At 37.6% G+C, this 26,462-nt stretch overlaps 1 protein-coding gene across 5 annotated transcripts in view; it reads right to left on the reverse strand.

Annotated features, from left to right (window-relative positions):
• LOC126864187 (putative thiamine transporter SLC35F3) overlaps positions 1-26,462 on the reverse strand; it is a 56,163-nt gene that overhangs the window by 18,932 nt on the left and 10,769 nt on the right. For 4 of the 5 annotated variants that reach the window (XM_050615236.1, XM_050615237.1, XM_050615238.1 and 1 more), the window contains exons 5-9: positions 9,372-9,719; positions 9,136-9,264; positions 8,806-8,995; positions 6,646-6,735; positions 6,440-6,569 (exon numbers count right to left, since the gene is read on the reverse strand). In XM_050615236.1, the coding sequence (XP_050471193.1) occupies positions 6,440-6,569; positions 6,646-6,735; positions 8,806-8,995; positions 9,136-9,264; positions 9,372-9,719 (887 nt within the window). Of the gene's footprint in view, positions 1-5,365; positions 5,552-6,439; positions 6,570-6,645; positions 6,736-8,805; positions 8,996-9,135; positions 9,265-9,371; positions 9,720-26,462 lie in introns of those variants that run through there. The other variant, XM_050615240.1, reaches the window with a different exon arrangement.

Genomic DNA, 26,462 nt, shown 5'->3' on the forward strand with positions numbered 1-26,462 from the left:
GAATCACCCCCTTTCCGCTTGTACCACCAGTTACCAATCATCCTGTATATATTTATAACAGATATGAAAATAATTAATCCTTCTGTTTTTCATTTAACAGGATATTCAACTTTAACAAATGTAAAATGTTTGTTCATGTTTTTTTAATAAATTTTATCAAAAATACGTTAAGGAAATATTGTCCACAAAGCACTTTCCTGAACTGTTCGTATAAAATTTTATGCAAAATTGAATGGAACTTTTTCATTATTCCTATGCAGACAATCAAGATATGCTTATAAATACAATAGATGCTTTTCACATATGGTTACGGTGATACATTGTGGAATATTGGCATATTGAATGGAATAAATTTAATATCCTTTTTGGTAAATGGCTTTCTGCATTCTATACTTTTCATTAGAAAAAGACAAAGACAATAAAATTATAATACTGTATATATAGAGCACGTACGTTTAAGTATACTGAAGAACTAATTTGGACAAATCTTAAAAAATCAAGTTAAATGAGTTTTGAATTGATAATTCAATCATATAACGTACTGTACACTATTCTTCCAAAAAAATTAAAAACTCCATTGACGAAAATCCTCATAAGTAAAAATAGGGATTAATTATAAGAAAAGAAATAATAAAATACAGTTGTATAGATCTATAAAAAAACATACATGTACAATGTACATATATAGAAAGATTCCATCTTATTTTTATTTTTTCAGAATATACTATTTAATGGCATTTAGTATTTGATGGCATCAACACATATGTATATGTCGGAGATGAAAGGACATCGGGACATCCCGTCTGGAATATTGGGAATAACAATAAGAAATAATTTTAATGTTCCAATCTGGCTTCATGATGATGGGTTTAGGCTCGAAGTGACATAGCGGATCACTGGACGTAGCCACGGTCACGGGAGGGTACCTGACAGAGGTATGGAATGATTATATGGATCTCCTTAAAAACCAAGACTTACCCGAGAGGTGGGGACAAGAATATATAAGGGCAGTTCCACTTGGATTTGGGGTTGGAGTTCTTGCAGATAAGTTTACTTGTACGTGGAGATACGTGTAACGCATCGCATTCGTCATTCCGTTGACCGTGGATTCGTTAACGAACCTGAGGCCATTGTCACTAGCTTCGCGATTAAATGTCAAGATTGTAACAACCCCATTATTGCAATAAACTACACCTGTGTTGTACCGCATCAATGGCTAATTCCCGCGAAGATCATCTGCCACCCACAACCTTACTCCCAGTGTTAATCCGACATATATTTATACAAAACTTCACAAGTGCAAGCTAGTTCATTGATTCATGAATTTGAAGATAAAGTCGCGATCGTGATATAGCAATAATAGTTATTGGTTTGATGTACTTTTGTTTATGTAGTGTTACTTCTCAAGAAAAAGATACAGACTTTGTTATGTTTCTGACGGATATACACTGATAATTGGTTAAAAACAAGTGAAAAGATATCAAAAATGGTATAATCTTGAGTCAACAGCTTTTTCTTCGAACAATAAGTAAACGTGTAAAAAAAATATGAAGATTAATCTTGCTCCATGAAGAAGAATTGTTCATAATATAGAATAAATTCATATATTTTTATGGATTTTTAAATTTGTAGTCAACGTGAGTACACAAAGATGGTGCTATTGTTTATATAAAAGTAGATTAGTTATATAAATTAAAGATAATGCTGAATAATATAGTATCAGAAAGAAAATAGTATAAAGTGTAATTGTGTATGTTACAGATACGAATTCTTTACAAATTCAAATGAAGAGGTTCTATTCTGGAACAAAGGGATTCCAATATACATATGTCGGAGATGAAAGAACATCGGGATTTCCCCTCCGGAATGTGGGCAAAAACCCCAATACCCTAGTCCAGACTTTTACTATAGCTACACTTAAGTAATAAAAATAAGAAATAGTTTTAATGTTCCAATCTGACTTTATGACGATGGGTTCGGGCTCGAAGTGACATAGCGGGTCACTAGACGTAGCCACGGTCACGGGATGGACGTGTACCTGACAGAGGTATGAAATGATTATATGACTCTCCTTAAAAACAAAGATTGCCCCGAGAAGTGGGGACAGGAGTATATAAGGGCAGTTTCTTTTGGATCAAGGGGCAGTCAGTTAGTTGGTTAGTTAATCGTTGGACGAATTGCTGATTGAGTTATCGAGAAGTTACCCGAATCGAGTATTACGTTGATACTTGTCCTCCCGTGGACCGTGGATTCGCAATCGAACCTGAATTCGTTGTCACCATCATCTCGACCATCCTATCGCCGCTATTACTCATAGCCTCTTGTAGAGCCCACATTTGTACCGATAAATATTAGCTACGTCCGCGACGGTAGAGTAAGTAAAGGTTCATCGAACACCCCAAAATGCCAACCTGACTCCGACACATATATTGATATCTATTATCTATGTGTGAGTTGATCATATTCAACAAATGATATAATATAATATAATAGTAATGTGATAATTTAGTCTAATTCGGATCACAATTTTCTTAATGTGAAAGTTAATGTAATAAAATCAATAATAACTGAAGAAAAGATCAAAATTTGATAGCACGAATGATATTGACACTAATTGTAACTCAGGTTCTGATGGATAGCCATTCTCTACTTATTAAATGCTGCAAATTCATTATATCCAGGATTCGTTGGATTATTTTCAATAAATCCCTATCTTTAGGAATTTTTCCTGAGACATGGAAATTATTTAAATGTATTATTTAAATCTATACCTAAAAATGATAATCTTACCTATGTTAAAAATTTTACACCTATTAGCATTCAAAATCATGTCTAAAATCTTGGAAAGATTGGCGACCCATAAGTTATATTATTTTTGTAGAAATATAATTATCAATCAACAATATGAACACTAACAAACGTTCGATTAAAACTAATTTGGTGGAGTACTATCAGTAGCTGGCTGATCATGTAGATAAAGGCACATAGGTCGATCCGATTTATACTGATTTTCGTAAAGCTTTCAATACCGCTAGCAACTCAATTCTCACAACTAAATTACAATTACTTAATTAGGTACAATTACTTAGGTACTTGGACATCTTTGGGGATCTACTCTCGCGATTTAGGAGCTTCATTAGGACTAGGATTCAAATAGTCAAATTTAATAACTCCTTTTTTAGAATTATCAAGATTAACTCTGGTATTTTCCAGGGCTCCCATCTAGCCCCATTTCTATTTAATTTATTTATAAGTGATATATCTGAAGTTCATAATTTTGTAAATACCTTCTTTATGCTGATGAATTAGAGATCTTCCATAGCACCGGTAATCCATCTTATATCTACTCTATTAATTCAACAAGACCTACATATATATATAGGCTCAAGGACTGGTGTACAGCTAATAAATTATTCCATAATATAAATAAATGTTATATCATAAGATTTACAAAAAATGCAACATTGTTTTTTATTATTCTCTAAATGATCTAATTCTAAGCTCTCTTTACCCAATAAGAGATTTTTCCTGAAATTTTCCTTGAATTTTTCCTGAACACTACAAGTATGTTATTTCCCGCAGCTATATGTAACCTATAACCTATGTGTAACCCATACGGGTGTTCGGCTAGAGGTGCAAATTTAAAACAAACAAATTTAAGGAGTGATTCTTGAAGCTAAAATAAGATGAAAATCAAGAATAAAAAAAATTGTTTTTTTCAGTTTTGTTTTTAGTTATTGACAATTAAAAATTAGCCGAAATATCTCTGTGTGCGAGAAAATCTTACACGACCGAAAATAGGTCAGTCCAAACATCGGTGTGTACAGGGATCCTCAATTCGTGCGATATATGGATAGCAACTTATTTCATACAAGTCGTAGAGAAGATTATAACATTTGAAGAAGTAAAGCATCTTGCACGATGTTTCCTAAGGAAAATCGTAGATTAGACATTATACCTGTCCACTCATTAAAATTCATAACAGCATTTCGAAAACCGCCTTATGAAATTTTTAAGTAAAGAGGATTAATGTTTCCTTTAGACCATTGCTTCCATAAGTAATTAATAAATAATGCCACATATAAACAATTTTTGCAACTTTTTTACATCTGTAGCCGAACACATTGTATATATCTATAGAACCGCTAAATTTTTCTATAATACAAGCATCAAATATATGTATGTACATATATGTATTTAAATACGTAATTTGGTCGAAATAAAATAATTTTCCATATTAATGATGATCAAACTTAAATTTCAGAATTCAAGATCATTTCATGGACCCTAGTGTAGCAAATCGTTGAATTTGTTTTGGCGTCAGGTACAACTGTGGGAAGTCGAAAATATGTGGTGTCATTTAAGAAAGCCAAGATGATCTTGACTTTTTATCGGGAAAATTTTTTTGGAGAGGATCGAAAACTGACTAACTTTTGTTTAAAACATTTCATTGACAAATTATCAGAAATGCCTAAAAAATGGTAGTTAATCTTAGAAGATATACCCAGTACATATATTTCCAAATTTTAACATAAAAAATACAACATTGCATTTAAAAATATAAAAGTAAATTAACTTTAAAATTGTTTAAGCATCTCCTCTATAAGACAAGTAAATACGTCCGTCTTTTTTATTAGCACACACATACAACTTTTATATATGCCAATTTTTCACAATTCATATAATCTAGATGTTATTTGTTTTTGACATATCAAACTCAATAGTCTAATGTATATTGCATAATGACAAAAAAATATAGATTTGTACGAAAATATAGCTGCTAAAATGTGACCTGGTACATGTTATTGACTTTCATTGATTAAATGTTTAGTTACTCATCTCTTTAACTCGTTGACGCCGGCGTGCGCCATCGGCGGGTCACACGTGTCTGTCCCGAGGGTCGGCGATGGATCACACATGTATTTCACAAAATGGGTAGTGACCCAGCGCCGCCCCACGAAGCAGACAGTGAATTCGGGCGCCGGCGTCAACGTGTTTTAAGGAAATAGTCTATACTTTCAAGTGTTTTTGGCAATAGAATTGAAAAGTCGTCGACATACTATTAATAAAATACTATTAACTAGTCTGCAACTAGTTAATAGATGACTGTTTTCTGGAAGATCATATATCGTTGTATGTATATCTTAATTTTATTAAATTACTGTATTAGTGGCTATTCATTACTTATCATTGTTCACATTAAAAATAGAATCTATTCTTAATAAATTCTTCATTGAATTGGAAACAAATGAAACGGCCCTCTAAATAATTTTTGATAGGATTAATATGGTAACATATTCTAAATACTAACTACAATACTATATAATTTCTATAATTCGTATTTACATATTTAAAAACTGCGTGAACGAGACAGCATATTTTACTTAATTGCATGAATGACTTTGAAACTTGTTACATGTAAGTATATCATCTTACATAAATAACGACTAATACAATATATTTGATGTTTGATGTAATCATGATTTATTTCTTAAATATAAAAAAATATTCATTTAATTATACTTTAAACCTGTTGCATATTTCCGGCATCCTGTAAAATAATATGAGTACTATTTTTTATTTTTATCAATTCATGAAACACAAAAGTTTGTACCTCTAAATGGCAAAGAAAATATTCTACAGTTTGCTTAGATCTGTATCTACACAGCAAAAATATAAAACCATTGAACGGACTATCAAATGTTCAATTGATATTTTGATTAAGCGATATAACCATTTCGATTAATCGAATCAATCTTTCGAATTTACCTACGCATATGTACGCAAGTATAGTATTGCGATATATTTTTAAGAAAAGAATAAGAAGTGATCTTCATTAAGGATGTAACGTAATAGAAAATTTCGATGTAGAAAATATATTATTTATAAATATTTCTAAATATCTTTAAATTATTGGTAGAGTCAATGTGATGCGAAGAAGCACTACACGTGATAATTTTATGCATAATATTCATGTTATGTACAAATATATATTTACATACATAATTAAAAAATAGATTGCCTTTGAATTTTTGTCATAAAAGCTGTTCCCAGAAAGAAACATATGAACTTTAATATGCTTTAAAAAGATTCAAATACAGAAGTGAATAAGAGAAAGATAGATATTTATATAGGCCACTTTTATATATCAAGCATATCCTACATCAGTGAGACTACACGCTGCCTCTATGATGGTGCAAAACAAGATAAATGACATTTTAATATCCTTGCAAAAGTGGAAAGAAGAAATATATAAATACGTGTATGTATGTATACATATTATACATACACATACACGTGCGCACACGTGGATGTAAGAAGGTAGCAAACATAGGACGCTTAGAATATCTACAAAAACTAAAGACTAAGAAAAAAATTCACTTAGAAGTAATAAACATACCATAAAATTACGTTTAAGAAATATATTTAAAGTGCATACCGAAGCAGCCTGGTTATATAATCTGGCCAATTATCTGGAAACATCACGAGAAAGAAGCCGACTGCTATAAAAATCATTCCTGCCAATTTCATCCCCATGAAATGGGCTCCGTATAAAAGAACATCCAATGCTGTAACACCATAGTATTATATAATTATTGAGTAATTATAGATATTAGCTCAATTAATGTCTCATTTTTACCGTACCAGCAGATACAGGTACAGCGGTGATCAATCCTAGCGTAATGAACAGGTCGTAGGTCAGAGCAATACTGAAGTTACCAAGCATGTTTGCAACTATCGAATAAAAACAAAATGTAACCTTAATATCTATCTCAAACTCTTATTTCTGATATATCCAGAATACCTCAATGTTAGGAAACATACCAATTCTTCGAATTATTACATAAAAAGGTATGAATAATAATTTTTGAATAAAGGATCGCGAAATAAGATTACTCGTGATCACTTAATCGAGATAGAACACGAGCTTTTTTTAAGTTTTGCGAAACCGTAGAGACAATCATACTACATCAATTATGAGTGAAACGAAGAATCTATATTTATAATAATTTCCCTATGAAGCAAGTTCAGTATCTTGCAGCGCTTTTGCAAATTGTATTTCTTATAAATAAGGCTATATACCGTGATCAACATGAGTTTAAGTACCGAGAATGCACGTTTTTTAGAGATATTCATCTATAATATTCATATATGAAGGACTGAAAATAACTGTTTAGACAGAGACTTTTAAATATGTATGAGTCGTTATAAACGTTTCATGTACTTTGGTTCTAAAACATATAAGAAATATATTATTAGAAATATATTATTATTTTTTTAACATTTCATTTTCGAACATTTACAACTTTGGAATCGACATTTTCAAAGTTACTGTGAAACACTTCTTATGATAATCGCAAATCAGTTAATGCCAAATTTCTTAAACATATTTTTAACAATAATTAAATTGGAACATTTAGATCTGTGAAACGTATTTCAAAATTTTCATTGACTACAAAATCTTCTTGAATGGTCATACTTAAAACGATTAATAACTCATATTAATTACACTTATTTGTAAATGAATCACATATAAAAGCTTGATATAAAGGATAAAAGATAATCCAAAAAATACTAATATATTAATAAAACGCAAATGATTTTTGCGGACGGGACGATCGCGTTGCGTGTACCAAATTTGTATAAGCATTGTTTATGGGCTGTTAGTTATTAATTATTTTTGGAAGCAAAGGATTAGAAGAAATACTAATGAAATAGCTGTCGATATGCTGTAATGAATTTTAATGAGTAGACAGGTATAATGTTTAATCTACTATTTTTCTTAGAAAACGTCGTGCAGGATGGTCCACGTCTTCAAATGTCATAATTTTCTGTACAACTTGCACGAGGCAAATTGCTACCCATATCCCTGTGCACACCGGTGCTTAGACTGACCTATTTTCAGTTATGTAAGGAGGTTTTTTCGCACACAGGGATATTTCGGCTAATTTTTAATTGTCAATAACTAAAAACAATGCTGAAAACACAATTTTTTTATTCTTGATTTTCATCTTATTGTAGCTTCAAGAGTCACCCCTTAAATTGTTTTACACCTGTAGCCGAACATAATGTATACAGGATGGTTGGTAACTGGTGGTACAAGCGAAAGGGGGTGATGCTACGCGAAAAAAAAGTCGAAAATATAGAATAAAAATTTTTCGTTCGAGGCTTTGTTTTCGAGAAAATCGACTTTGAATTTTCGCTCGGTACGCGTGCATTTTATCACGTCTCGTTATAACGGATCTCACTGTAGATTTTTAAAAAAATTAAACAAAAAAATTTTATTCTATATTTTCGACTTTTTTCGTGTATAATCACCCCCTTTCCGCTTGTACCACCAGTTACCAATCACCCTGTATATATTTACAATAACATAAGATAGGTTGGTTTAAATATAGATAAAGAACTATAGAATAAGAACGATTATATAAAAAACAGATCTTTTGTATTCTCCAAGGGAAAGTAACAAATCATTACTATTTATTCTATTTAATACTATATTACTATACTATTTAAGTTTCTCCTTAACAGTTTTTGTCTCTTACCAAATTCGAGATACAAGATATAACCCACCCCAATTGCATGATATACCCTGTATAATCACTGTATCTTGCTTGTATGTAGTGCTCAATCAGTGGCGAAATTTAAACAAATGTTCGCAAGTATGTAAAAATATTTATGTTGCAAAATCATAAAAGGTTTATTTTATTATGATACGAAGAATTCATATAATCAAACCTATATCTTGATTTGGTGGTGTATTCTGGATAGAAGTTTAAGATTAAAATTAGTAAAGATACTAACCTAAGTGTAAAATGCTTGCTGAAAGTAATGCCGTCCATGGCAATCGTCCCCAGTGTATGCTTTCTGCTCCCGAAAAGTAAAGAGCCAAACAAATTGGCCATAACAACGCCGCATTACACAACCCAATAAGAGAAAAGAATAAAGACATTTGACCAAATGTTGTTTCTCCTATGACTTTCTTAAACAGCACCTAGTTTAACATTATATTTCCTTCCTCATATGTTCCACCGAATTATTTTCAGCGTTTGTTTAGAATGTATATTGTCAAATTATAAATTAGATGTAACTGATATTGTCTAAAATTATCGATCTCTTAATATTAACTTTTACCTTGTAAACTGCCGAACCAGCTGCTGCCGATGTTGCCAGAACAACGCCACCTAACGTTGGACTTCCAGTAATGCCATCCATGTACGCTAAAAGTGCAATTCCAGTATTGCATAAAATCACTGCTACTATCTGCAATATTCATAATTGTCACATAACAATTTCATCAACAGTGTTAGTTTTATTAGACAATTAATAGTTACAGATTGCAGACAATGTTTATGAAAACATCTACTAACCCTTACTCCAACAAATTGCTCATGAAGGATCACCCATGATAACAAATATACACAAGATACGTTGGTTGCGAAAAGTGCCATTACATCGGTAGCTAGTAGTATCCTGAGCGAATAAATATACATATAGTTTGTAACTACCCAGAGACCACAAAAAAGACTACATCTGATCAAAAAACGACCACCGGTAAATCCTTTGTCGCGGAAACCTCGTAAACTCTCTGCAATTATTTCAGATGGAGTATTACATTTGATTCTTGCAGATTGGCAAATGAAGTAAACTGGGAAGTAAAGAATTTCCCAATTCGTACAAAACCAGGTTGTGAAGAATGGAGCATTGTATGAAGCTGTCTGAAAAGATATAGATAAAAATTTCATGGTAACGTCGTATCGAAAAAATTAGTTACTATAATTCCTAAATTGCTAGAAAATAAATGCGCAACCAATATTTGTATACTATAATTATCATTTTATTCATACTTTACTCAAAAAGTATGTATTGCAATTCACAAACATTTTCTGCCAATTTATAATATGGTACCCACTCAACATTTTTGTTTACTTCTGAATACTCGTAGATCTATACAAGAAAATATATTCGTACATTTTACGTACGTACAGTAGTAACAATAATGTAGATATAAATTCTATATCAGATCGGATAAACGATCAAATATGTATAGATTTAATTGATGAGCAATTGAAAAAACATGCTATTCGCATTATACCAAAAAAAAAAATTGGATTTTTAGCAGAACATTATACCCACCTACAATAAGGCTGTACAAAATTATTTTTGTTCAGAGAATACAAAAACTCTGGATTCGCTCATCGGGTTACCAAATCTGAATATTTTTTTTCTTTTTTTTATTTGGATGTATTTTACAATCAATTCTCATTGAGAATTATAAGTAAATTATTTTAGCGTGGTACTATAACGTGAATAATAAGTGATTATCGTATGTTTGATTTTAGCTGAATCCAATGTTTAAATCTAGAGGGTAATGTCTTTTTAGCCTGCGGATCTGATCCGTCGTGTCAAGTAATTGAGTAACTAGTGCGTTTTGGTGGTTGTTAATTCTTGTGTTATATCTATTACTAAATTTGGATATTTCTTCTTTAACTGTAAATATCTTAAGATCGCGATGTATTGTTTCGTTGGTAACATACCGAGGTGCATCTATTAACACTAGGTTTACGGGCGTTTCGTATATACCTATCTCTACGAGTACCGGTCAAATTGACGGGTAAACAAAAATACATATTTTTCTTTAAAAAATCGATTTATTCAAATTAAGTCTGAAAGGAACAATATTAGGCTTCAGGTTTAAATAAATTATTAATAAATAAAAAGTCTTTTTTTTAAATTATCACTAAAAAAAATAACAATAACATTAACACTAGGTTTGCGGGACCCGCCAATTTGACGGATTTCGCGAAATGAAATATCTCAAAAACCATAGCATTAATTTTGACCATTTTGCATTTTCCGAAATATGTAACAGGTTTATAAGTAATAACCAGGCTTGTTATAAGCCATGTGAAAATATTTCGATAGATGAGCAATTATTTCCAACGAAAGCCCGGTGCAGATTTACACAATATATGTCGAATAAGTCCCATAAATTTGGCATTAAATTTTGGTTAGCAGTTGACGTCCAAACAAAGTATATTTTGAATGGTTTTCCTTATATGGGGAAAGATGAAACTCGATGCTCAATACCGTTGAGCGAGTTTGTAACACTAAAATTAGCTGAACCATATTTGCAACGAGGCAGAAATATAACGACAGACAATTTCTTTGCAAGCATCCCGCTAGCTAAAAAATTTCTAGCACGAAAAACAACTTTGGTTGGGACCATCCGGTCGAATAAAAGAGAACTGGCAAAACCAGCGAAGGAAAAAAAGGACAAGATGACTTTGTTTTCCTCAGATTTATATAAATCAGAAAATTGCACACTTATACTGTGTATAAAAGTAAACCTAAAGTAAAAATCCTCCTAAGCACCAAACATACAGATGTACGAATAGAAGATAATTATAAATGTGTTCCAGAAGCCATTGCTTTTTACAATAAAACAAAGTTTGGTGTGGACGTCGTTGACCAAATGGCACGCAAATATAGTGTGAAAGCAGGGAGTTTCCGATGGCCCCTTCAAGTCTTTTTCAATATTTTGGATTTGGCAGCGATAAACGGGTGGATATTATATAAACAGTGCACCAGACCGAAATTATTCAGAAAGGAATTCATATTTTGTTTAGCCGAGGAATTAGCTGGAGAAAACAAGGAGAACATTTGCCAAAGATCAGACGCTTCATTTCTGTCACCTTCAAAGTCAGAAGTGCGAAAAAGTTGCCAAGTGGGTTATTGCAAAAAATATAGAAGTAATAATTATTGTATATATTGCAAAAAGATCGTATGCGGAAAATGCACGAACAACATTCAGTATATTTGCAAAAAATGTACTCAATGGATATATTTACCCTGTACCGTTAATGTTATTGTTATTTTTTTAGTGATAATTTAAAAAAAGACTTTATTTATCAATAATTTATTTAAATGTGAAGCCTAATATTGTTCCTTTCAGACTTAATTTGAATAAATCGATTTTTTAGAGAAAAATGTGTATTTTCGTTTACCCGTCAATTTGACGGATCCCATAGAGATAGGTATACTACATACAGATTTCAAAGATTAGAAAGCCTAGGAAAAAATAATTTTGTGTATAAATTCTTTAGATGAAATGATTAATTTACGATGTAAAATGGTTGAAATTGGTGGTTTTTGAGATATTTCATTTCGAAGTTCGAAATCCGTCAAATTGACGGGTCCCGTAAACCTAGTGTTAAGGATCTTAGAAGTTTTGATTGGAATCATTGAAGAATTTCTATGTTAGAATTACTCGCTGTTCCACGTAGTTGGATCCTACAGTTCCAAACAGGTTTTAATATGGCTTTATATTGCATTATTTCACTCTGTACGCTTAAGTTGGAACGTCTGTCAATGAGCCAGTAGAATTTTTTTAATTTTAATTTAAGTTGCTTGGATTTATCTAAGATGTGTCGTTTCTGTGTCATTCCTCTGTCCAGAATCATGCCCAGATATCTGGCTGAATCTTTGTTTGGAATTGGAACATTATTTATGGTCACCTATGGGCAGGATTGTTTTCGCAGCGTGAAGGTTGTATGACTGGATTTATTTTCATTTATTTTGAAGCATCATTTGTGGAACCACTTCCCCATAGAGTCGAGATTTTGCTGGAGAGTTGAGGAGGCAATTATCGGGTCTGAGTGGGATGCCAATAAAGCTGTATCATCAGCAAATGTCGCTGTGGTTATCTCTGTTAAAGTTGGTAAATTGGCAGTGTAGATGGTGAACAACAGAGGTGCGAGGACACTGCCTTGGGGTATGCCAGCTTCTATTGGAAATGTTGCGGTTATAGCGTCTAAGTATTTAATCATAAATAGCCTATTGGTTAGATATGATTTTAAGATGAAGTACTAGGTGTGTGATAGGATTTTCTTTAGTTTAAACAAAAGTCCTTCATACTACATTTTGCCGAACGCCTACTGAATGTCCAGGAATACCAGCAATATTTTTTCTTTTTTAAATCTTGACTGATTTTATGAGTTAAACGATGAATTTGCTCTATCGTAGAACGTTGCTTCCGAAAACCAAATTGATGATTTGGCATTGTTTTCAAATCCTCTAAGAGTGGAAGGAGTCGCTTCGTTAGCATCTTCTCAAATAGTTTGGACAAAGAAGGTAGAAGACTAATTGGGCGATAAGAGCTAGTTTCACGTATTGGTTTTCCAGATTTAGGGATAAGAGTAATTAATGATATTTTCCAAGATTTAGGATAGTATTAAAGGCGAAGAATTGCATTAAAAATAGAAGTGATGAGTGCAATCCCTTTTATGGTAAGCTCTTTAATAGCTTTATTATTTATCAGATCATGCCCCGATGCTTTCCTGGGATTTAGACGATGGATTAATTAGACTTCCAGAGATGAGAAAGGCTCAATAGGAGGAAGCATCTGGAAGAGTGAGTGCAAGTATTCAGCTATTTCCGCTGCAATAGTGAAGGAATACGATTTGGAAACATCAGTTAAGTGGCTCGCAAACAAGTTGGCTTTTTGTACAGGGCTACGCGCCCATCCTCCTTGCGGATAGCGAATTGAAGGGATTATTTGCGGAGGACGAGTGAGTTTCCTGGATGCCTTCCATAGTGAGTAGTTGGAGTCAGCTGTGGGAGACAGATAAGTAAGATATTTTTGAAAACAGTCGTTTTTATAATTTTTAAAGATTTTAGTTAATTTTCTCGTTGCATTATTTAGGTTACGTTTGTCGTCAGGTGTTCTATGACTTTGCCATGCTCTTCTAAGTCTGCGTTTTTCTACGTTTTTTTTTATTAAATAATGGGGCATTCATGTTTATTAACAAAACTCTTAGTAGGGGTAGAAGAACGGATCGCGTTTATTATGCTGGTGTTTAAATATTCCGTGGCTGCATCTATATCTTCATTTGTTTTAGGGGTATTAAGACTAATGTTGAACGATTGAAGACTTCCCTAAAGAACTGCCAGTTTGTGAGTTGGTCATGAATAATGTCACTAGATTGATCTTCAATAATTGTTGAGTTAATTGTTGCTATAACGGGTGAATGATCTGAAGAGAGTTCCACAGAAGAGTTGATTTGAACATATCTTGGCGAGATGTTTTTAGTTATAAAAAAATATGCGGGGGCGTCCTAACCCCAAGTGATGTACGGGGTCCCGGTATGGGCGGACGATCTGATGGCGAGTCGTCGCAGTACCTTGCTCCTCAGGAGGCTGTACAGGGTAACCGCCATCAGGATCGTCAGGGGATACCGAACGGTGTCCCACGCGTCAGCGACCGTTCTGTCCGCGTCTCCCCCGTGAAAGCTTCGAGCACTGGCGCTCAAGAGAAGATATACCCACATGAGAGTATAGGATCCGGGAGAGGACTCGACCGCGCAGGCGGTCCCACAGGACCTAGGAACCACCGAGGAGGACTCGTGGGACCAGTGGCGACCTCAGCTGATCAACGAGGGAGGCGAACATCGAGGCGCGGAGGCGGTCCTCTCAAACTAGGAGACATGGAGAAGCCGCTGTGGCCTTCCGCTCACCTACAGGATGACCCAGGTACACACGGGACACGGCGTGTTCAGCGAGTACCTGAGGAAAATCGGACGGGAGACGACGGACATCTGTCACCACTGCGGGGATGGCAGGAACACGGCGCAGCACACGCTGGAGTTTTGTCCAGCGTGGGAATTGTCCCGCTACATCCTGGGGCACGTCATAGGCGAAAAATTGACCCCCTCGATGATCGTAGAAGCGATGTTGAGCGGGCACAGGAATATGAGGCTGTCCACCTCTTCTGCGAGCGAGTTATGCTCGCAAAGGAGCGAGCAGAAAGGGAGAGAAAGAAAAACTCTCACCCCTGCAGGATAACGCGATGGAGAGGAATGACGGTCAAGCGGTCTAGAGCCGCTTCGTCGCTGTCCCAACGAACCACGACTAGAAGGGGGATAGCGCTAGGGGCAATGTCCCCCCCCCCCCTAATGCCAAATTCAACAGTCAGAGAATTATTAGGACTGGCTCGAACAAGAGGACGTGGGAAGGAGGTGCAACAGAAGATAATTCATAAGAGGTTCATACGCGTAGGATGGTCATTCTGCAGTTTTAGTTGGTAAGAGTCTGACACTACTCTGCTATTACCGATTATTAGCAGCGGCGAAGTGTTCATGAGGATTTCTCCACGTGCAAAAGAAAAAGTTATAAAAAAATCTAATAAATCAGGTAGTTTGTTAGTGTCAGTGGGTCAATAAGTGGGTTCGTTTGTACTGAGGTAATTAAGTCTGCTGGCGTTTATGCATTTCAAAAAATTTTTGCCTCTTACTGTGGTAATTCTGCTGCCCCAATACGCATGTTTAGCGTTATAGTCTCCTCCAGCTATGAATCTATTGCCCAAGTCTTCGAGGAAGTTATCGAAGTCTTCTTTGGAAATACAATGTCTAGGAGGACAGTATACTGCTGACGTGGTGATTGGACCATGCCAGTCTTCTATCGCTAGATTTGTAGCTTGGGGATAGTCCTTCTGGAATGATGGGAGCTCATAGTGTTTTATGCTGGTCTTGATGATAATTTCAGTGCCGCCGTGAGCCTTCCCACTGGGATGTTGAATATGATAAAAAGTTATAACCGTTTATTTCCAGATAATTTTTATCGGAGAAGAGTTTTAAGACTTGTTTTAAGAAGAGTTCTAGTTCATATTTATGCTGAGCTAGATCGTTGGCATTCCAAAGAGCTATGCGTATTGGTTTCATTTTACGTCGGAGTGTGTTAATTTGTCCACGATGATTGTAAGCAATGATAGTAAGTTATTGATTTGCTCTGTTTGTTTCACGATTAATTTTTCAAGCCTATTGAATTTATCCGTGTTTCGTGAACTGGAAACACTATTTTGTGAATGATCACTATAGACTTTCGGTCTGCTTTGATTTTCTTGAACTATCTGTGCATAGGAGGTTGGAGGAGTAGTAAATTTTTGTGGAATAAGTACTTTATTGGTTAGGTCCTTAATTCTGGGTTTAGGGTACTTATTTTTGTACAAGGCCTTGTAGGCTGTGCAACCTTTATAGTTCACAGGTTGCTCTCCTTGACAGAGGATGAAGGAGTTTCTGAAGATTTAATGCACTGATCTGTGGAGTGAAGACCTACACATTTAACGCAGCGGTAATTGTGGTTACAATATTTCTGTGTGTGACCGTACCTTTGGCACCTTTTATATTGAACTATCTCTTTTTTTATAAAAGGTGGTTCAATTTTTACTACAGAATTCATTAAACGGTTGATGTTATAGACTTCTTTATTATTTAGCTTTTGCTTTAAATCAATAAAGAATAAGGATAGCGGGTTTTTTGTAATACTATGTCTTATATTGCTAATGTTGGCCACTTTAGTGGCCATGATTTAAGAGTTCAAACTTCAATTCATCTAAGATAGCTGAGTGGTGGATGTTGAGAAGTGCCACACGAAAAGGTTTTTTCTGTTTCAATTGATATGTGTGGAAATTTGCGTTCAGGGTTTTTAGTAACTCTGTTAGTTTTCTATAGGAATCTGGATTAGCCGGCAAAATTTTTACCTGATTATCTTTTATTTTAAGTTTGTAATCCTCTTTGTTAACATCTTTCTCGATAGACTTTATCATTGTTTGTATGTCGATGACATCATCAATGAAGATTGGTAGGGGAGGAGGATCTTTTTGCGTACGTTGATTTGTTGATGTTTCAACTACGTCCATAGAATCGTAGTTTCTAATATTACGAATCTGTTATACGTGGTAACATGACTTGTTGACGATTCGTTCCGACTAGTGTTCACATTTTTTTTGACTATATCTAGCTTACGTGTTTTGCTGTTGTTTCTGAGATTTAAAAGATGGGACAGATTATCCTTTTGTCACAGAAGAGGTAGAACAGTGCAGTTATAGTTTTGTTCATGAGAGCCTGATCGAATTACTTGGACCATCTTCGAGCTAGTTAATTCAAATTGAAATAACTTGTCGAGAGGCTATGATTTGGATTAAAGATTATAAGTGTCGGATTTTCCACGAGTAAGTTTAGTAAATACTTGCTTTATTTCTGTTTCAATTCACTTTAAACGGAAGGTGGTCACTTATTGTATTGTAAACTTAACTGAGCACTAGACATATGTCTGCACGCTTCGGCAGTCGACGACAGAATGAAAATCTAAATATAATAGAAAATGTGTGAGCAGATTTAGCCAGATGTAGTTATGGAGGAAGAAAGCAGTATAGGGGTCCATGGTCGTAAAAAAAGTTCCAAGGTGGAAGCGCATATGTTAGCCGCATGGCGTGCGAAACGACGTCCGAGGCCAGGACGTCGTAGAAGAATAAACCCTGAAGAAAACTTTCCCTTCCGAGGACCCCGACACATATAAAAAAGGAAACGCGGAGAAGCTCAATGTTCGACCGTTTGCGGAGAGACGCGATCGCAAGGAAGCGCGCCAACGAGAATCGTAAATTCCCGTTACGATTTGCTAATCAACGCCACGAAATGATCGATTCCCTATTTCGGTTAGGATAATAGAGATGGTTGAATTGATGCTAACACTTTGTTAACAAATTAAAATATACACTTTATTTCTAACAGCTTCAAATATGACAAGTTTGCGAATGTATCGCGTGTACAAAGATTTGTGATCGCAAATTAAGATGTTGACGGGTCAAAAAAAGTAAAGCAATTCAAACTTCTGTGACGATGATGCCTCGGAAGAAAATTGGTGTGTCTAAGGGCACGAGATAAGCGGATTCGTTGATGACAATTTTTCGTTAGGAAACGGACATCTCTGCTAATTAGCTTAGCTACAAGATTGGTAAGTGTGCTAGCCGCCCCCGAGAGAAAGTTGCTAGTGGGAGGCATCATATGTGGGAAAAACCAGACTTCCCGTACTTTCCTGGAGTAGACAATAAATTTAAGGAATACTTCAAATTAAAAAGACATTTGTGTAGTATCGGGGAAAAGTGCCTAAGAAACATCGAGTTAACCATGGACAATGTCGCGAGAGCCGAGGCGCTGTTGAGTCTATTAATGTGTCCTCAGTCTTTTCAAGTGCATAGTTTCGTAGAAAAGACCTACGTGACCCTGGCCACGAGCGTCTGCGGAACACGTGTGTGGTGGGCCTAGCAAAAGACAAAAGAGATGCTACAACGGCCAGAATGCGAGTTGAGAAGCGCAGTGTGAGTTGAGAGGTCACAGAATGTGAATCGAGAAGTCAGAGAGTGCGAGTGGAGGAGCGGGATAGTATGATAATAAGACGTACGACGATAATGTAATCGGTTCTTTTGTTATTGAGTATCGCTTATTAAACTAAACTTAACTCTAAATATAACATCATTACTTGTCCTTACTCTAAGATCCATAACTCTAAGATTTGTTTAGTCTGAAGGACCTTAACTAGAAAACTGTAGAGATGTATGGTGGGTCCTTAAGCTTATTGAGTGTATGCAATAAAGATTTTTAGACATCTAGCGGCCATCTTGTCCGAGGAACAGAGTCCGCTTTGTGTAGCAGACCACGGGACATAACACTCAAATCACTCAGATCACTTCGTTCAATTCAGTCAGTCAGTTTAGTTCGATCAGTATCGACATCGCATGAGCTCGACGTGCATCACGTTACGTATTCCGACCTAAAACCACGCGCACTAGTCATCTAAATAAACATTGTTGAAGTTAAACACCGAGTGCTTTAATAACACCCTACACGTCCTCCACCTCAGATTGGTGACCCCGACGTGATCAGAAGTGAGAAGAGGTGCACGTGTAGCGCAACTTAAACAGTGTTTCCGCGAGTCAAGAGTCTTGGAAGTGACTAGCACCAACGGGGCTAAGCAAGCGACGAACATGAACGACAGCGTAGACGCGGTCAGTACATCGCTCCGTATACTGCAGTTCTTGATGCTGGAATCACAGTTCGAGACTATCCGCATTACCGAATCTTACCGAACGGTATATACAGCTAGTCGAGGACATACTGTTCTACCCGCCGGAGACAGGGCGGACCGCGCAAATAAGTGCCATTCTCCCTGTAACTGGATCCAGAGAAACGCGAGCAGACATCCACGAACGCGGCGTATGACAACGGTGTGACATCAATCCATATCAGAGACCAAGGCCACACACTGCGGGTACGATGACAACCAGATATCTACGCATTCTTAGCGCGTACTCTCAATAGTCTTAGGGACCCACCATCAATCTGGGCATTTTCATAATTAAGGTCCTTCAGACCAAACAAGATTCTTTTATTTAAAGTGTCCTTTACATTTATTGTTTACCACGGGAAGATACGGGAAACTTGGTTTTTCTCACTTTCGGCATCTTCCGTTAGCAACATTCTCTCGAGAGCGGCTAAAATCCGTCCTAGTCCACCAACCTTCTTATGATCCAATCGAAAGCAATGTCTATCGCCCTCACTTTTCTAGCCAAAATTGTCCTTAACGAATCAGCTCATCTCGTGTCCTTAGACACATCCATTACTAGCTTTCCTCCGCCACATCATCGTCACTAAGCTTCACTTATTCTCTATCTTTAGAATAGTCAACATCTCTTTACCGAGTTTCTACCCTTAGACCAGTCGCGTACTTAAGTTATACATACGCATCAGTGTAATTAAGTTCTACATAAAGTTGTTGGAGTGAATTGTGATTTATAATAGTCAATTCAATAGTCAAATTGAAAAGATATTCCATAATAATAAAACTGTTGAATTGTTATAAAATAAAAATATGAAAATGGTTTATTAAAAAAATTATTTATAATGTAAAACTTTAAAGCATTCTATACATAGCTGAGGTTGGTCGGGACAATTTGGACAATAAGTTGTTGTTTTCTTCAAATTCTTTTGTGCCTTTGTTCGGTTCATTCGATGTCTTTTATTTGCATGTGGCAGCAGTCAACAGCAAATACCACCACTCGACACTAACTAGGACCGGACGACGGTAGCGCAGTGGTGTTAGCGCCTTAGGTTACGAACGTTTGGAACCCGGGTTCGAATCCCGGCGCCCGTAGTCCGACTTTTCTTCTATGGCACATAAATGAGAAGAAAGCAGCAGTAGCTTATAGCGACGTCTACATCTTCAGCCAGCAGCTACAAATATCACGGACAACAACTACACCTCAAATTGGTGACCCTGACGTGATCGACAGCGAAAAGAAGTGTAACTGTGTGATAGCGCTACCCGAGACTTCGATCATCACGAATCTAGGACTTGTGGCAATTTGGATCTACCGCTACGACGCACACGGAACGACCCTTCCTCTTCAGCAAAACTCGACGCCTCACCGTCGACCCACGCAAGCAGGTGACTGGACACGAAACGATGACCAAGCCAGGAGTGATGTAGCTATTGCAAAGTTCATGGGCATCACCACCAGCACTTCATACTAAAAAGAGGAACAGAGGCCTACGACCGTACGCGGAACGCTCCGCACCGTACCGACAGGTATCCACCGCCACATCGAAGACAACGCGCAACATCTACACGGGCTTGACAACAATCGGCTGACGCTTTACCACGCAAAGAAGAAACGTCATCACTGGTAAGGGGGTACTGTGGCGGCACTCAACAGCAAATACCACCACTCGACACTAACTAGGACCGGACGACGGTAGCGCAATGGTATTAGCGCCTTAGGTTACGAATGTTCGGGACCCGGGTTCGAATCCCGGCGCCCGTAGTCCGATTTTTCTTCCATGGCACATAAATGAGAAGAAAGCAGCAGTAGCTTATAGCGACGCCTACATCTTCAGCCAGCAGCTACAAGTATCACGAATAACTACACTTCATGCATAACATAGTTTGCATGCGCGTCTAATGCTTCTTGCGGAATCATTTTTCCAAACGGCAATATTATGCTGACTCCGTCGAAAACAAGGGTTTTTTGTATTTTCAGACAACCCTAATAATTTTGCAACTAATAATTGTTTAAATATTCTAATATTTATATTTTTTCTTGTTGCAATTTTGTAATTCGTTGAAGCGTTTACAAGAGAAATTCCCAGAAGGAATTGAATGCCAAGTTTTCTGTACCATTTGATTCCTTTTCTAATTGTGGTGGCAAAGAAACCATTTAGTCGGAATAATCTATACCACACTTTCCTTCATTATATTCAACAGCAGCTAGTGGTTTTAATGTTGCGAACAAATGAAACGAAAGATCAGTCTTGAGACCACCACTTGAGCGACTCGCATTACTAAAATATCGGTGGGAGCACCTAGCGGAGAACGCTTGGTACTGCTGTACGCGTGGCCTAACGGAGATTTCGTTGAAAACACGCGTGGCAGTCAACGTGTTAATGGAAGTTATTTCACTTACACTAGTTTTAAGAAATTGTAGCGGCGCTCGACAGTAACAACTTTCCAACAGTTTCTATCCCGTGACTCGCTACACAAAGACCCTATTCTGCGGACAACATGATTGCTAGATGTCGATACATCCTCACAGAATATTTTCAGCTAGCCTAAGGACCCGCTATAAAGTTTAGGATTTATTTAGCTAAGATTTTCCAGACGAACAAATAGTCTTTGTCTTAACAGTCCCTAAATCTACCACTTACTACGAGAAGATACGGGAAATTTGCTTTTCTCAAATACGATGCTTCCCGTTAGCAACTTTCTCTAAAGGGCGGTTAGCATCCTTCTCCAACTACGAACACAGAAATTAACTAATTAACAGCAACGTCCATTTCCCTCACTTTCCTCAACGAATCCGATGATCTCGTATCCTTAGACACACCCCATCATAGTTTTCCTCTGCAGCATCATCGTGACGGAAAGTCAGTCGTTAGACGCCCGTTCGAGTCGATAGTTGGTAGTTAGAAATAATAATTGATCCGAGTTTCTCGACATCTTAAGCAATTGTCACGTAAAATAAAAAAAAGGAAATCTCAGATGTAAAGAAAAATAAAATATAAAAAAAAATAAAAAGAGAATTTATTTTTGAACACTTGGTTTACACTAATTACGATTTGGTTCTGAACTCCAGCCGTAACTTTCCAAGACTGAAGCTCTTACAATTTGACTTTCGATCGGATCTGTTTCTTTTTTCTTTGTCACCCCTCAATATCCCCACTATCCTCCCGTTTGTTAGGCGTCCGCGACCGTTGCCACTGTAACGTCAATTCACATCAGAGACCAGACCACACACCGCGGACAGGATGGCACCGAGATTTTTTTTTTATTTATTTGTTGAAATTACAATCAATTCTCGCGTTGAGAATTTTCAGCAATTTTTCTGGCGTGGCGCAGTGACGTGGCTGATTATTTATAATAAGTTAATACTTATTATAGATAGGTATAATTTATAATTTATAAGTATTATAAGTAAGTGCATATGCTTAATTTGGATAATTAAATGAATCTAACGTTTAGGTCTAGCGGGTAGTGCCTCTTCAGCCTGCGAATCTGGTCCGTCGTATCGAGTAGTCCAGTGATTAGGGGGTTTCGGTGTTTGTTGATTCTTTTGCTGTATCTGTCGCTATATTTTGCTATTTCCTCTTTGACGGTGGGTATCTTGAGGTCGCGGTGTATTGTTTCATTGGTTACATACCAAGGTGCGTTAATTAGGGATCTTAGCGTTTTCGATTGAAAGCGTTGGAGTATTTCAATGTTGGAGTTACTTGCTGTTCCCCATAGTTGGATTCCGTAGGTCCAGACAGGTTTTATTACGGTCTTGTAGAGGGTAATTTTAATCTGTATGTTTAGTTTGGAGCGTCGGCCCGTGAGCCAATAGAATTTTTTTAGTTTGTCCTTTAGTTACTTCGTTTTATCTGAGATGTGTTTCTTCCACGTTAGTCTCCTGTCCAGGGTCATGCCCAGGTATCGGACTGTGTCCCTGCTAGGAACTGTTGCATTGTTGATGGTGACGTGGGGGCAGGTTTGTTTTCGGAGCGTGAAGGTTACATGTGAGGATTTCTTTTCGTTAATTTTGAAGCCCCATTTGTGAAACCACTTTTCCATGTAGTCGAGACTTCGCTGGAGAGTGGATGAGGCTATTACCGGGTCTGCGTGGTTAACTAATAGCGCTGTGTCGTCTGCAAATGTCGCTATTGTTATCTCGTTTGATATAGGTAAGTCGGCAGTGTAGATGGAGTACAGTAGGGGTCCGAGGACACTACCTTGGGGTATGCCGAATTCTATTGGGAATGTTGCGGAAGTGGCGTCTAGGCATTTAACCATGAATTGTCTATTGGTTAGGTAGGATTTTAGGAAGGAGTAGTAGGGGTGAGGTAGGATCTTTTTAAGCTTGTATAGTAGCCCTTCATGCCATACTTTGTCGAATGCCTGTTGGATGTCTAGGAAAACCGCTGAGCAATATTTTTTCTTTTCGAGTGTTTGGCTGATCGTATGAGTTATGCGGTGGATGATGCTCTACTGTTGAGTGATGTTTTCGGAAGCCGAATTGGTGACCTGGGAGTGTTTTCAAGTTCTCTAGGATTGGAAGGAGTCGGTTCGTGAGCATCTTCTCGAATAGTTTGGACAGGGTAGGTAAAAGACTGATTGGGCGATAGGAGCTGGTTTCGTATATCGGTTTACCGGGTTTAGGGATGAGGGTAATCAAAGAGATTTTCCAGGCCTTAGGATAGTGTTCCAGGCGATGGATGGCATTAAAAATCGATGTGATGAGTGCTATCCCTTTTATGGGAAGTTCCTTGATTGCTTTATTGCCTATTAGGTCGTGCCCTGCTGCTTTCTTGGAATTTAGGCGACTGATTGTTTCTATAGTCTCTGCAGAAGTGAAGGGTTCGATAGGAGGGGACATTTGGAAGAGGGTGTGCAAGTATTCAGTAACGTCCGCGGCAGCTTTGGGGGAATGGGGTTTGAATACTTTAGACAAGCATTTAGCAAACAGGTCGGCTTTTTCTATAGGGCTTCGCGCCCATCCACCTTGCGGACGGCGGATTGGTGGGATTATTTGTGGGGGGCGTGTGAGTTTCCTGGAGGCCTTCCATAGTGAGTAGTTGGAGTCGGCTGTGGGGGACAAGCTGGCGAGGTATTTTTGGAAACAGTCGTTTTTATAATTTTTTATGGTTTCTAGTTGCGTTGTTTAGTTTGCGTTTGTCATCCGGTGTTCTATGGGTCTGCCATACTCCTCTTAGTCTACGTTTTTCTGCTATTTTTTTTTAGTATGTATTGGGGATATTCTTGTTTGCTGATAGACGTCTTTGTCGGTGTGGAAAGGCGGATGGCGTTTATTATGCTCGTGTTTAAGTATTCCGTGGCTGCTTCGATTCCTTCCTTAGTTTTTAGTGAAGTTAAGGCTGAAGTTGAGTGTGTAAAGACTTCTCTAAAAGCTGCCAGTTGGTGTGTTGGTTGTGAATGGAGCCATTAGGTGTATTCTCGATAATTGTTGAACTGGCTGTTGCTATCACGGGGGAATGATCGGAGGAGAGATCAGCCGAGGAGTTGATTTGGACGTGTCTTGATGAGATATTTTTAGTTACGAAGAAGTCGAGAAGGTCGGGTATTTTGTTGGTGTCAGTGGGCCAGTATGTGGGTTCGTATGTGGTGAGGTAGTTGAGGTTGTTGGTTATTATGCTGTTTAAGAGGTTTTTGCCTCTTGCTGTAACCAGTCTGCTGCCCCATTGGGTGTGCTTGGCGTTATAGTCTCCTCCAGCTATGAATCTATTGCCCAGGGTGTCCAGGAAGTTATCAAAGTCTTCTTTGGCGATGGAGTGTCTGGGAGGGCAGTATACTGCTGAAGTGGCGGTTGCGCCATGACAGTCTTCTATTGCTACGTTTGTTGCTTGGAAGTAGTCTTCCTGGAATGATGGAAGTTCGTAGTGCTTAATACTTGTTTTGATTATGATTCCGGTGCCACCGTGGGCCTTTCCGCTGGGGTGTTGGGTATGGTAGAATTTATAACCATTTATTTTCAGATAGTTTTTGTCGGTGAAGTGGGTTTCCGATACGAGCATTACGTCGATTTGCTGGTGTTTTAGGAAGAGTTCTAGTTCAAGTTTGTGTTGCGCTAGACCGTTGGCGTTCCAAAGAGCTATGCGCCTTGGTTTTATTTTGCGGCGGGGCGTATTAATTTGTCCATGATGAGTGTTAGTAGCGATAGCAAATTATTTATTTGCTCTGATTGTTTCTCTATTAGCTTTTCAAGCCTAGAGAAGTTGTCTGTGGTAGGTGGGTTGGGGGCACTATTTTGGGAAAGATCCCTTTGGCTATTCGGGTTATTTTGGATGCCTTGTACTGCTTGGGCATAGGAGGTTGAGGTGGTGATGAATTTAGTAAGACTGGGTGTTTGGTTGGTTGAGGGGATTGGGGTAGTCGTGAATTTCGGCGGGCTGGGTATTTGGTTGGTTACCTCTTTTGCTCTGAGTTTAGGGTACCTGTTTGTGTATAGAGTTTTATAGGCTGAGCAGCCTTTATAGTTGGCAGGATGGTCACCTTGACAGTGGATGCATTTCGCTGGGGTTTCCGGTGATTTAGCGCACTGGTCAGTGGAGTGAGTACCTGCACATTTAACGCAGCGGAAGGTATGGTTGCAGTATTTCTGCGTGTGACCGTACCTTTGGCACCTTTTGCATTGCACTATTTCTTTTTTCACAAGCGATGGTTCGAATTTTACTATTGCGTTCATTAGGCGACTGATGTTGTGAATTTCCTTATTGTTAGGCTTTTGTTTTATGTCTATGAAGAATAAGGATAACGGGTCTTTCGAGACTCTATGCCTTATATTACTTACGTTGATGACTTCGTGGCCTAGTTTTGAGAGTTCGTATTTGAGTTCGTCTATGTCTGCTGAGTGGTGGATGTTGCGTAGAACCACTCGGAAAGGTCTTTCTTGTTTGAGTTGGTACGTGTGAAAGTTGACGTTCAATGTCTTAAGCAGTTTGGTAATTTTTCTGTATGCGTCAGGGGTTGTCGGCAGAATTTTTACTTTGTTGTTGTTAATCTTCAGGTTGTAGTCGTCCTTGGAGATATCTCTCTCTAAGGACTTGATCATTGTTTGTATATCGATGACGTCATCCACAAATATTGGTGGGGGAGGGGGGATTCTCTGTGCTTGTTGTTTTGGCGGCGGGTCTGCGATTTCCATGGATCATGGTCGTTAGTGAATTGCAATACGGCGAACCTGTTGTGGGTGTTTATTTGTATCGTTGATTGTTCGTTCCGGGTGTCGATCGTGTCTGGTTTTGATGTTTCTATTTTCCGTTTCTTTGTAATATTAGCGTCGTTGGTGCGGAGAGTTCTGCTACACTTCTGCCACGGAGGAGGTAGCACGGGGTAGTTGCGAGTTTGCTCCGGAGAGCCTGGTCGCGATTGCTGGGACATCATCGAGCTAGTCAATTCAAAATAAATAACTAGTCGTGAGGCTATGAGGCTAGTATTCGGGTTGGGGTTAGGTGCGTGGGATTTTCTTCTCCCTAAAGGGTAGGAAACACTTGGCTGTGTTCACTTTCGACGGTTGGGTAACACGTGTTGTTTTCGGACTACACTGGGCACTGGAGACACGTCTGCACGCTTCGGCACTC

The sequence above is a fragment of the Bombus huntii genome, chromosome 3 (assembly GCF_024542735.1).
Source record: "Bombus huntii isolate Logan2020A chromosome 3, iyBomHunt1.1, whole genome shotgun sequence".
NCBI classification, from domain to species: Eukaryota; Metazoa; Arthropoda; class Insecta; order Hymenoptera; family Apidae; genus Bombus; species Bombus huntii.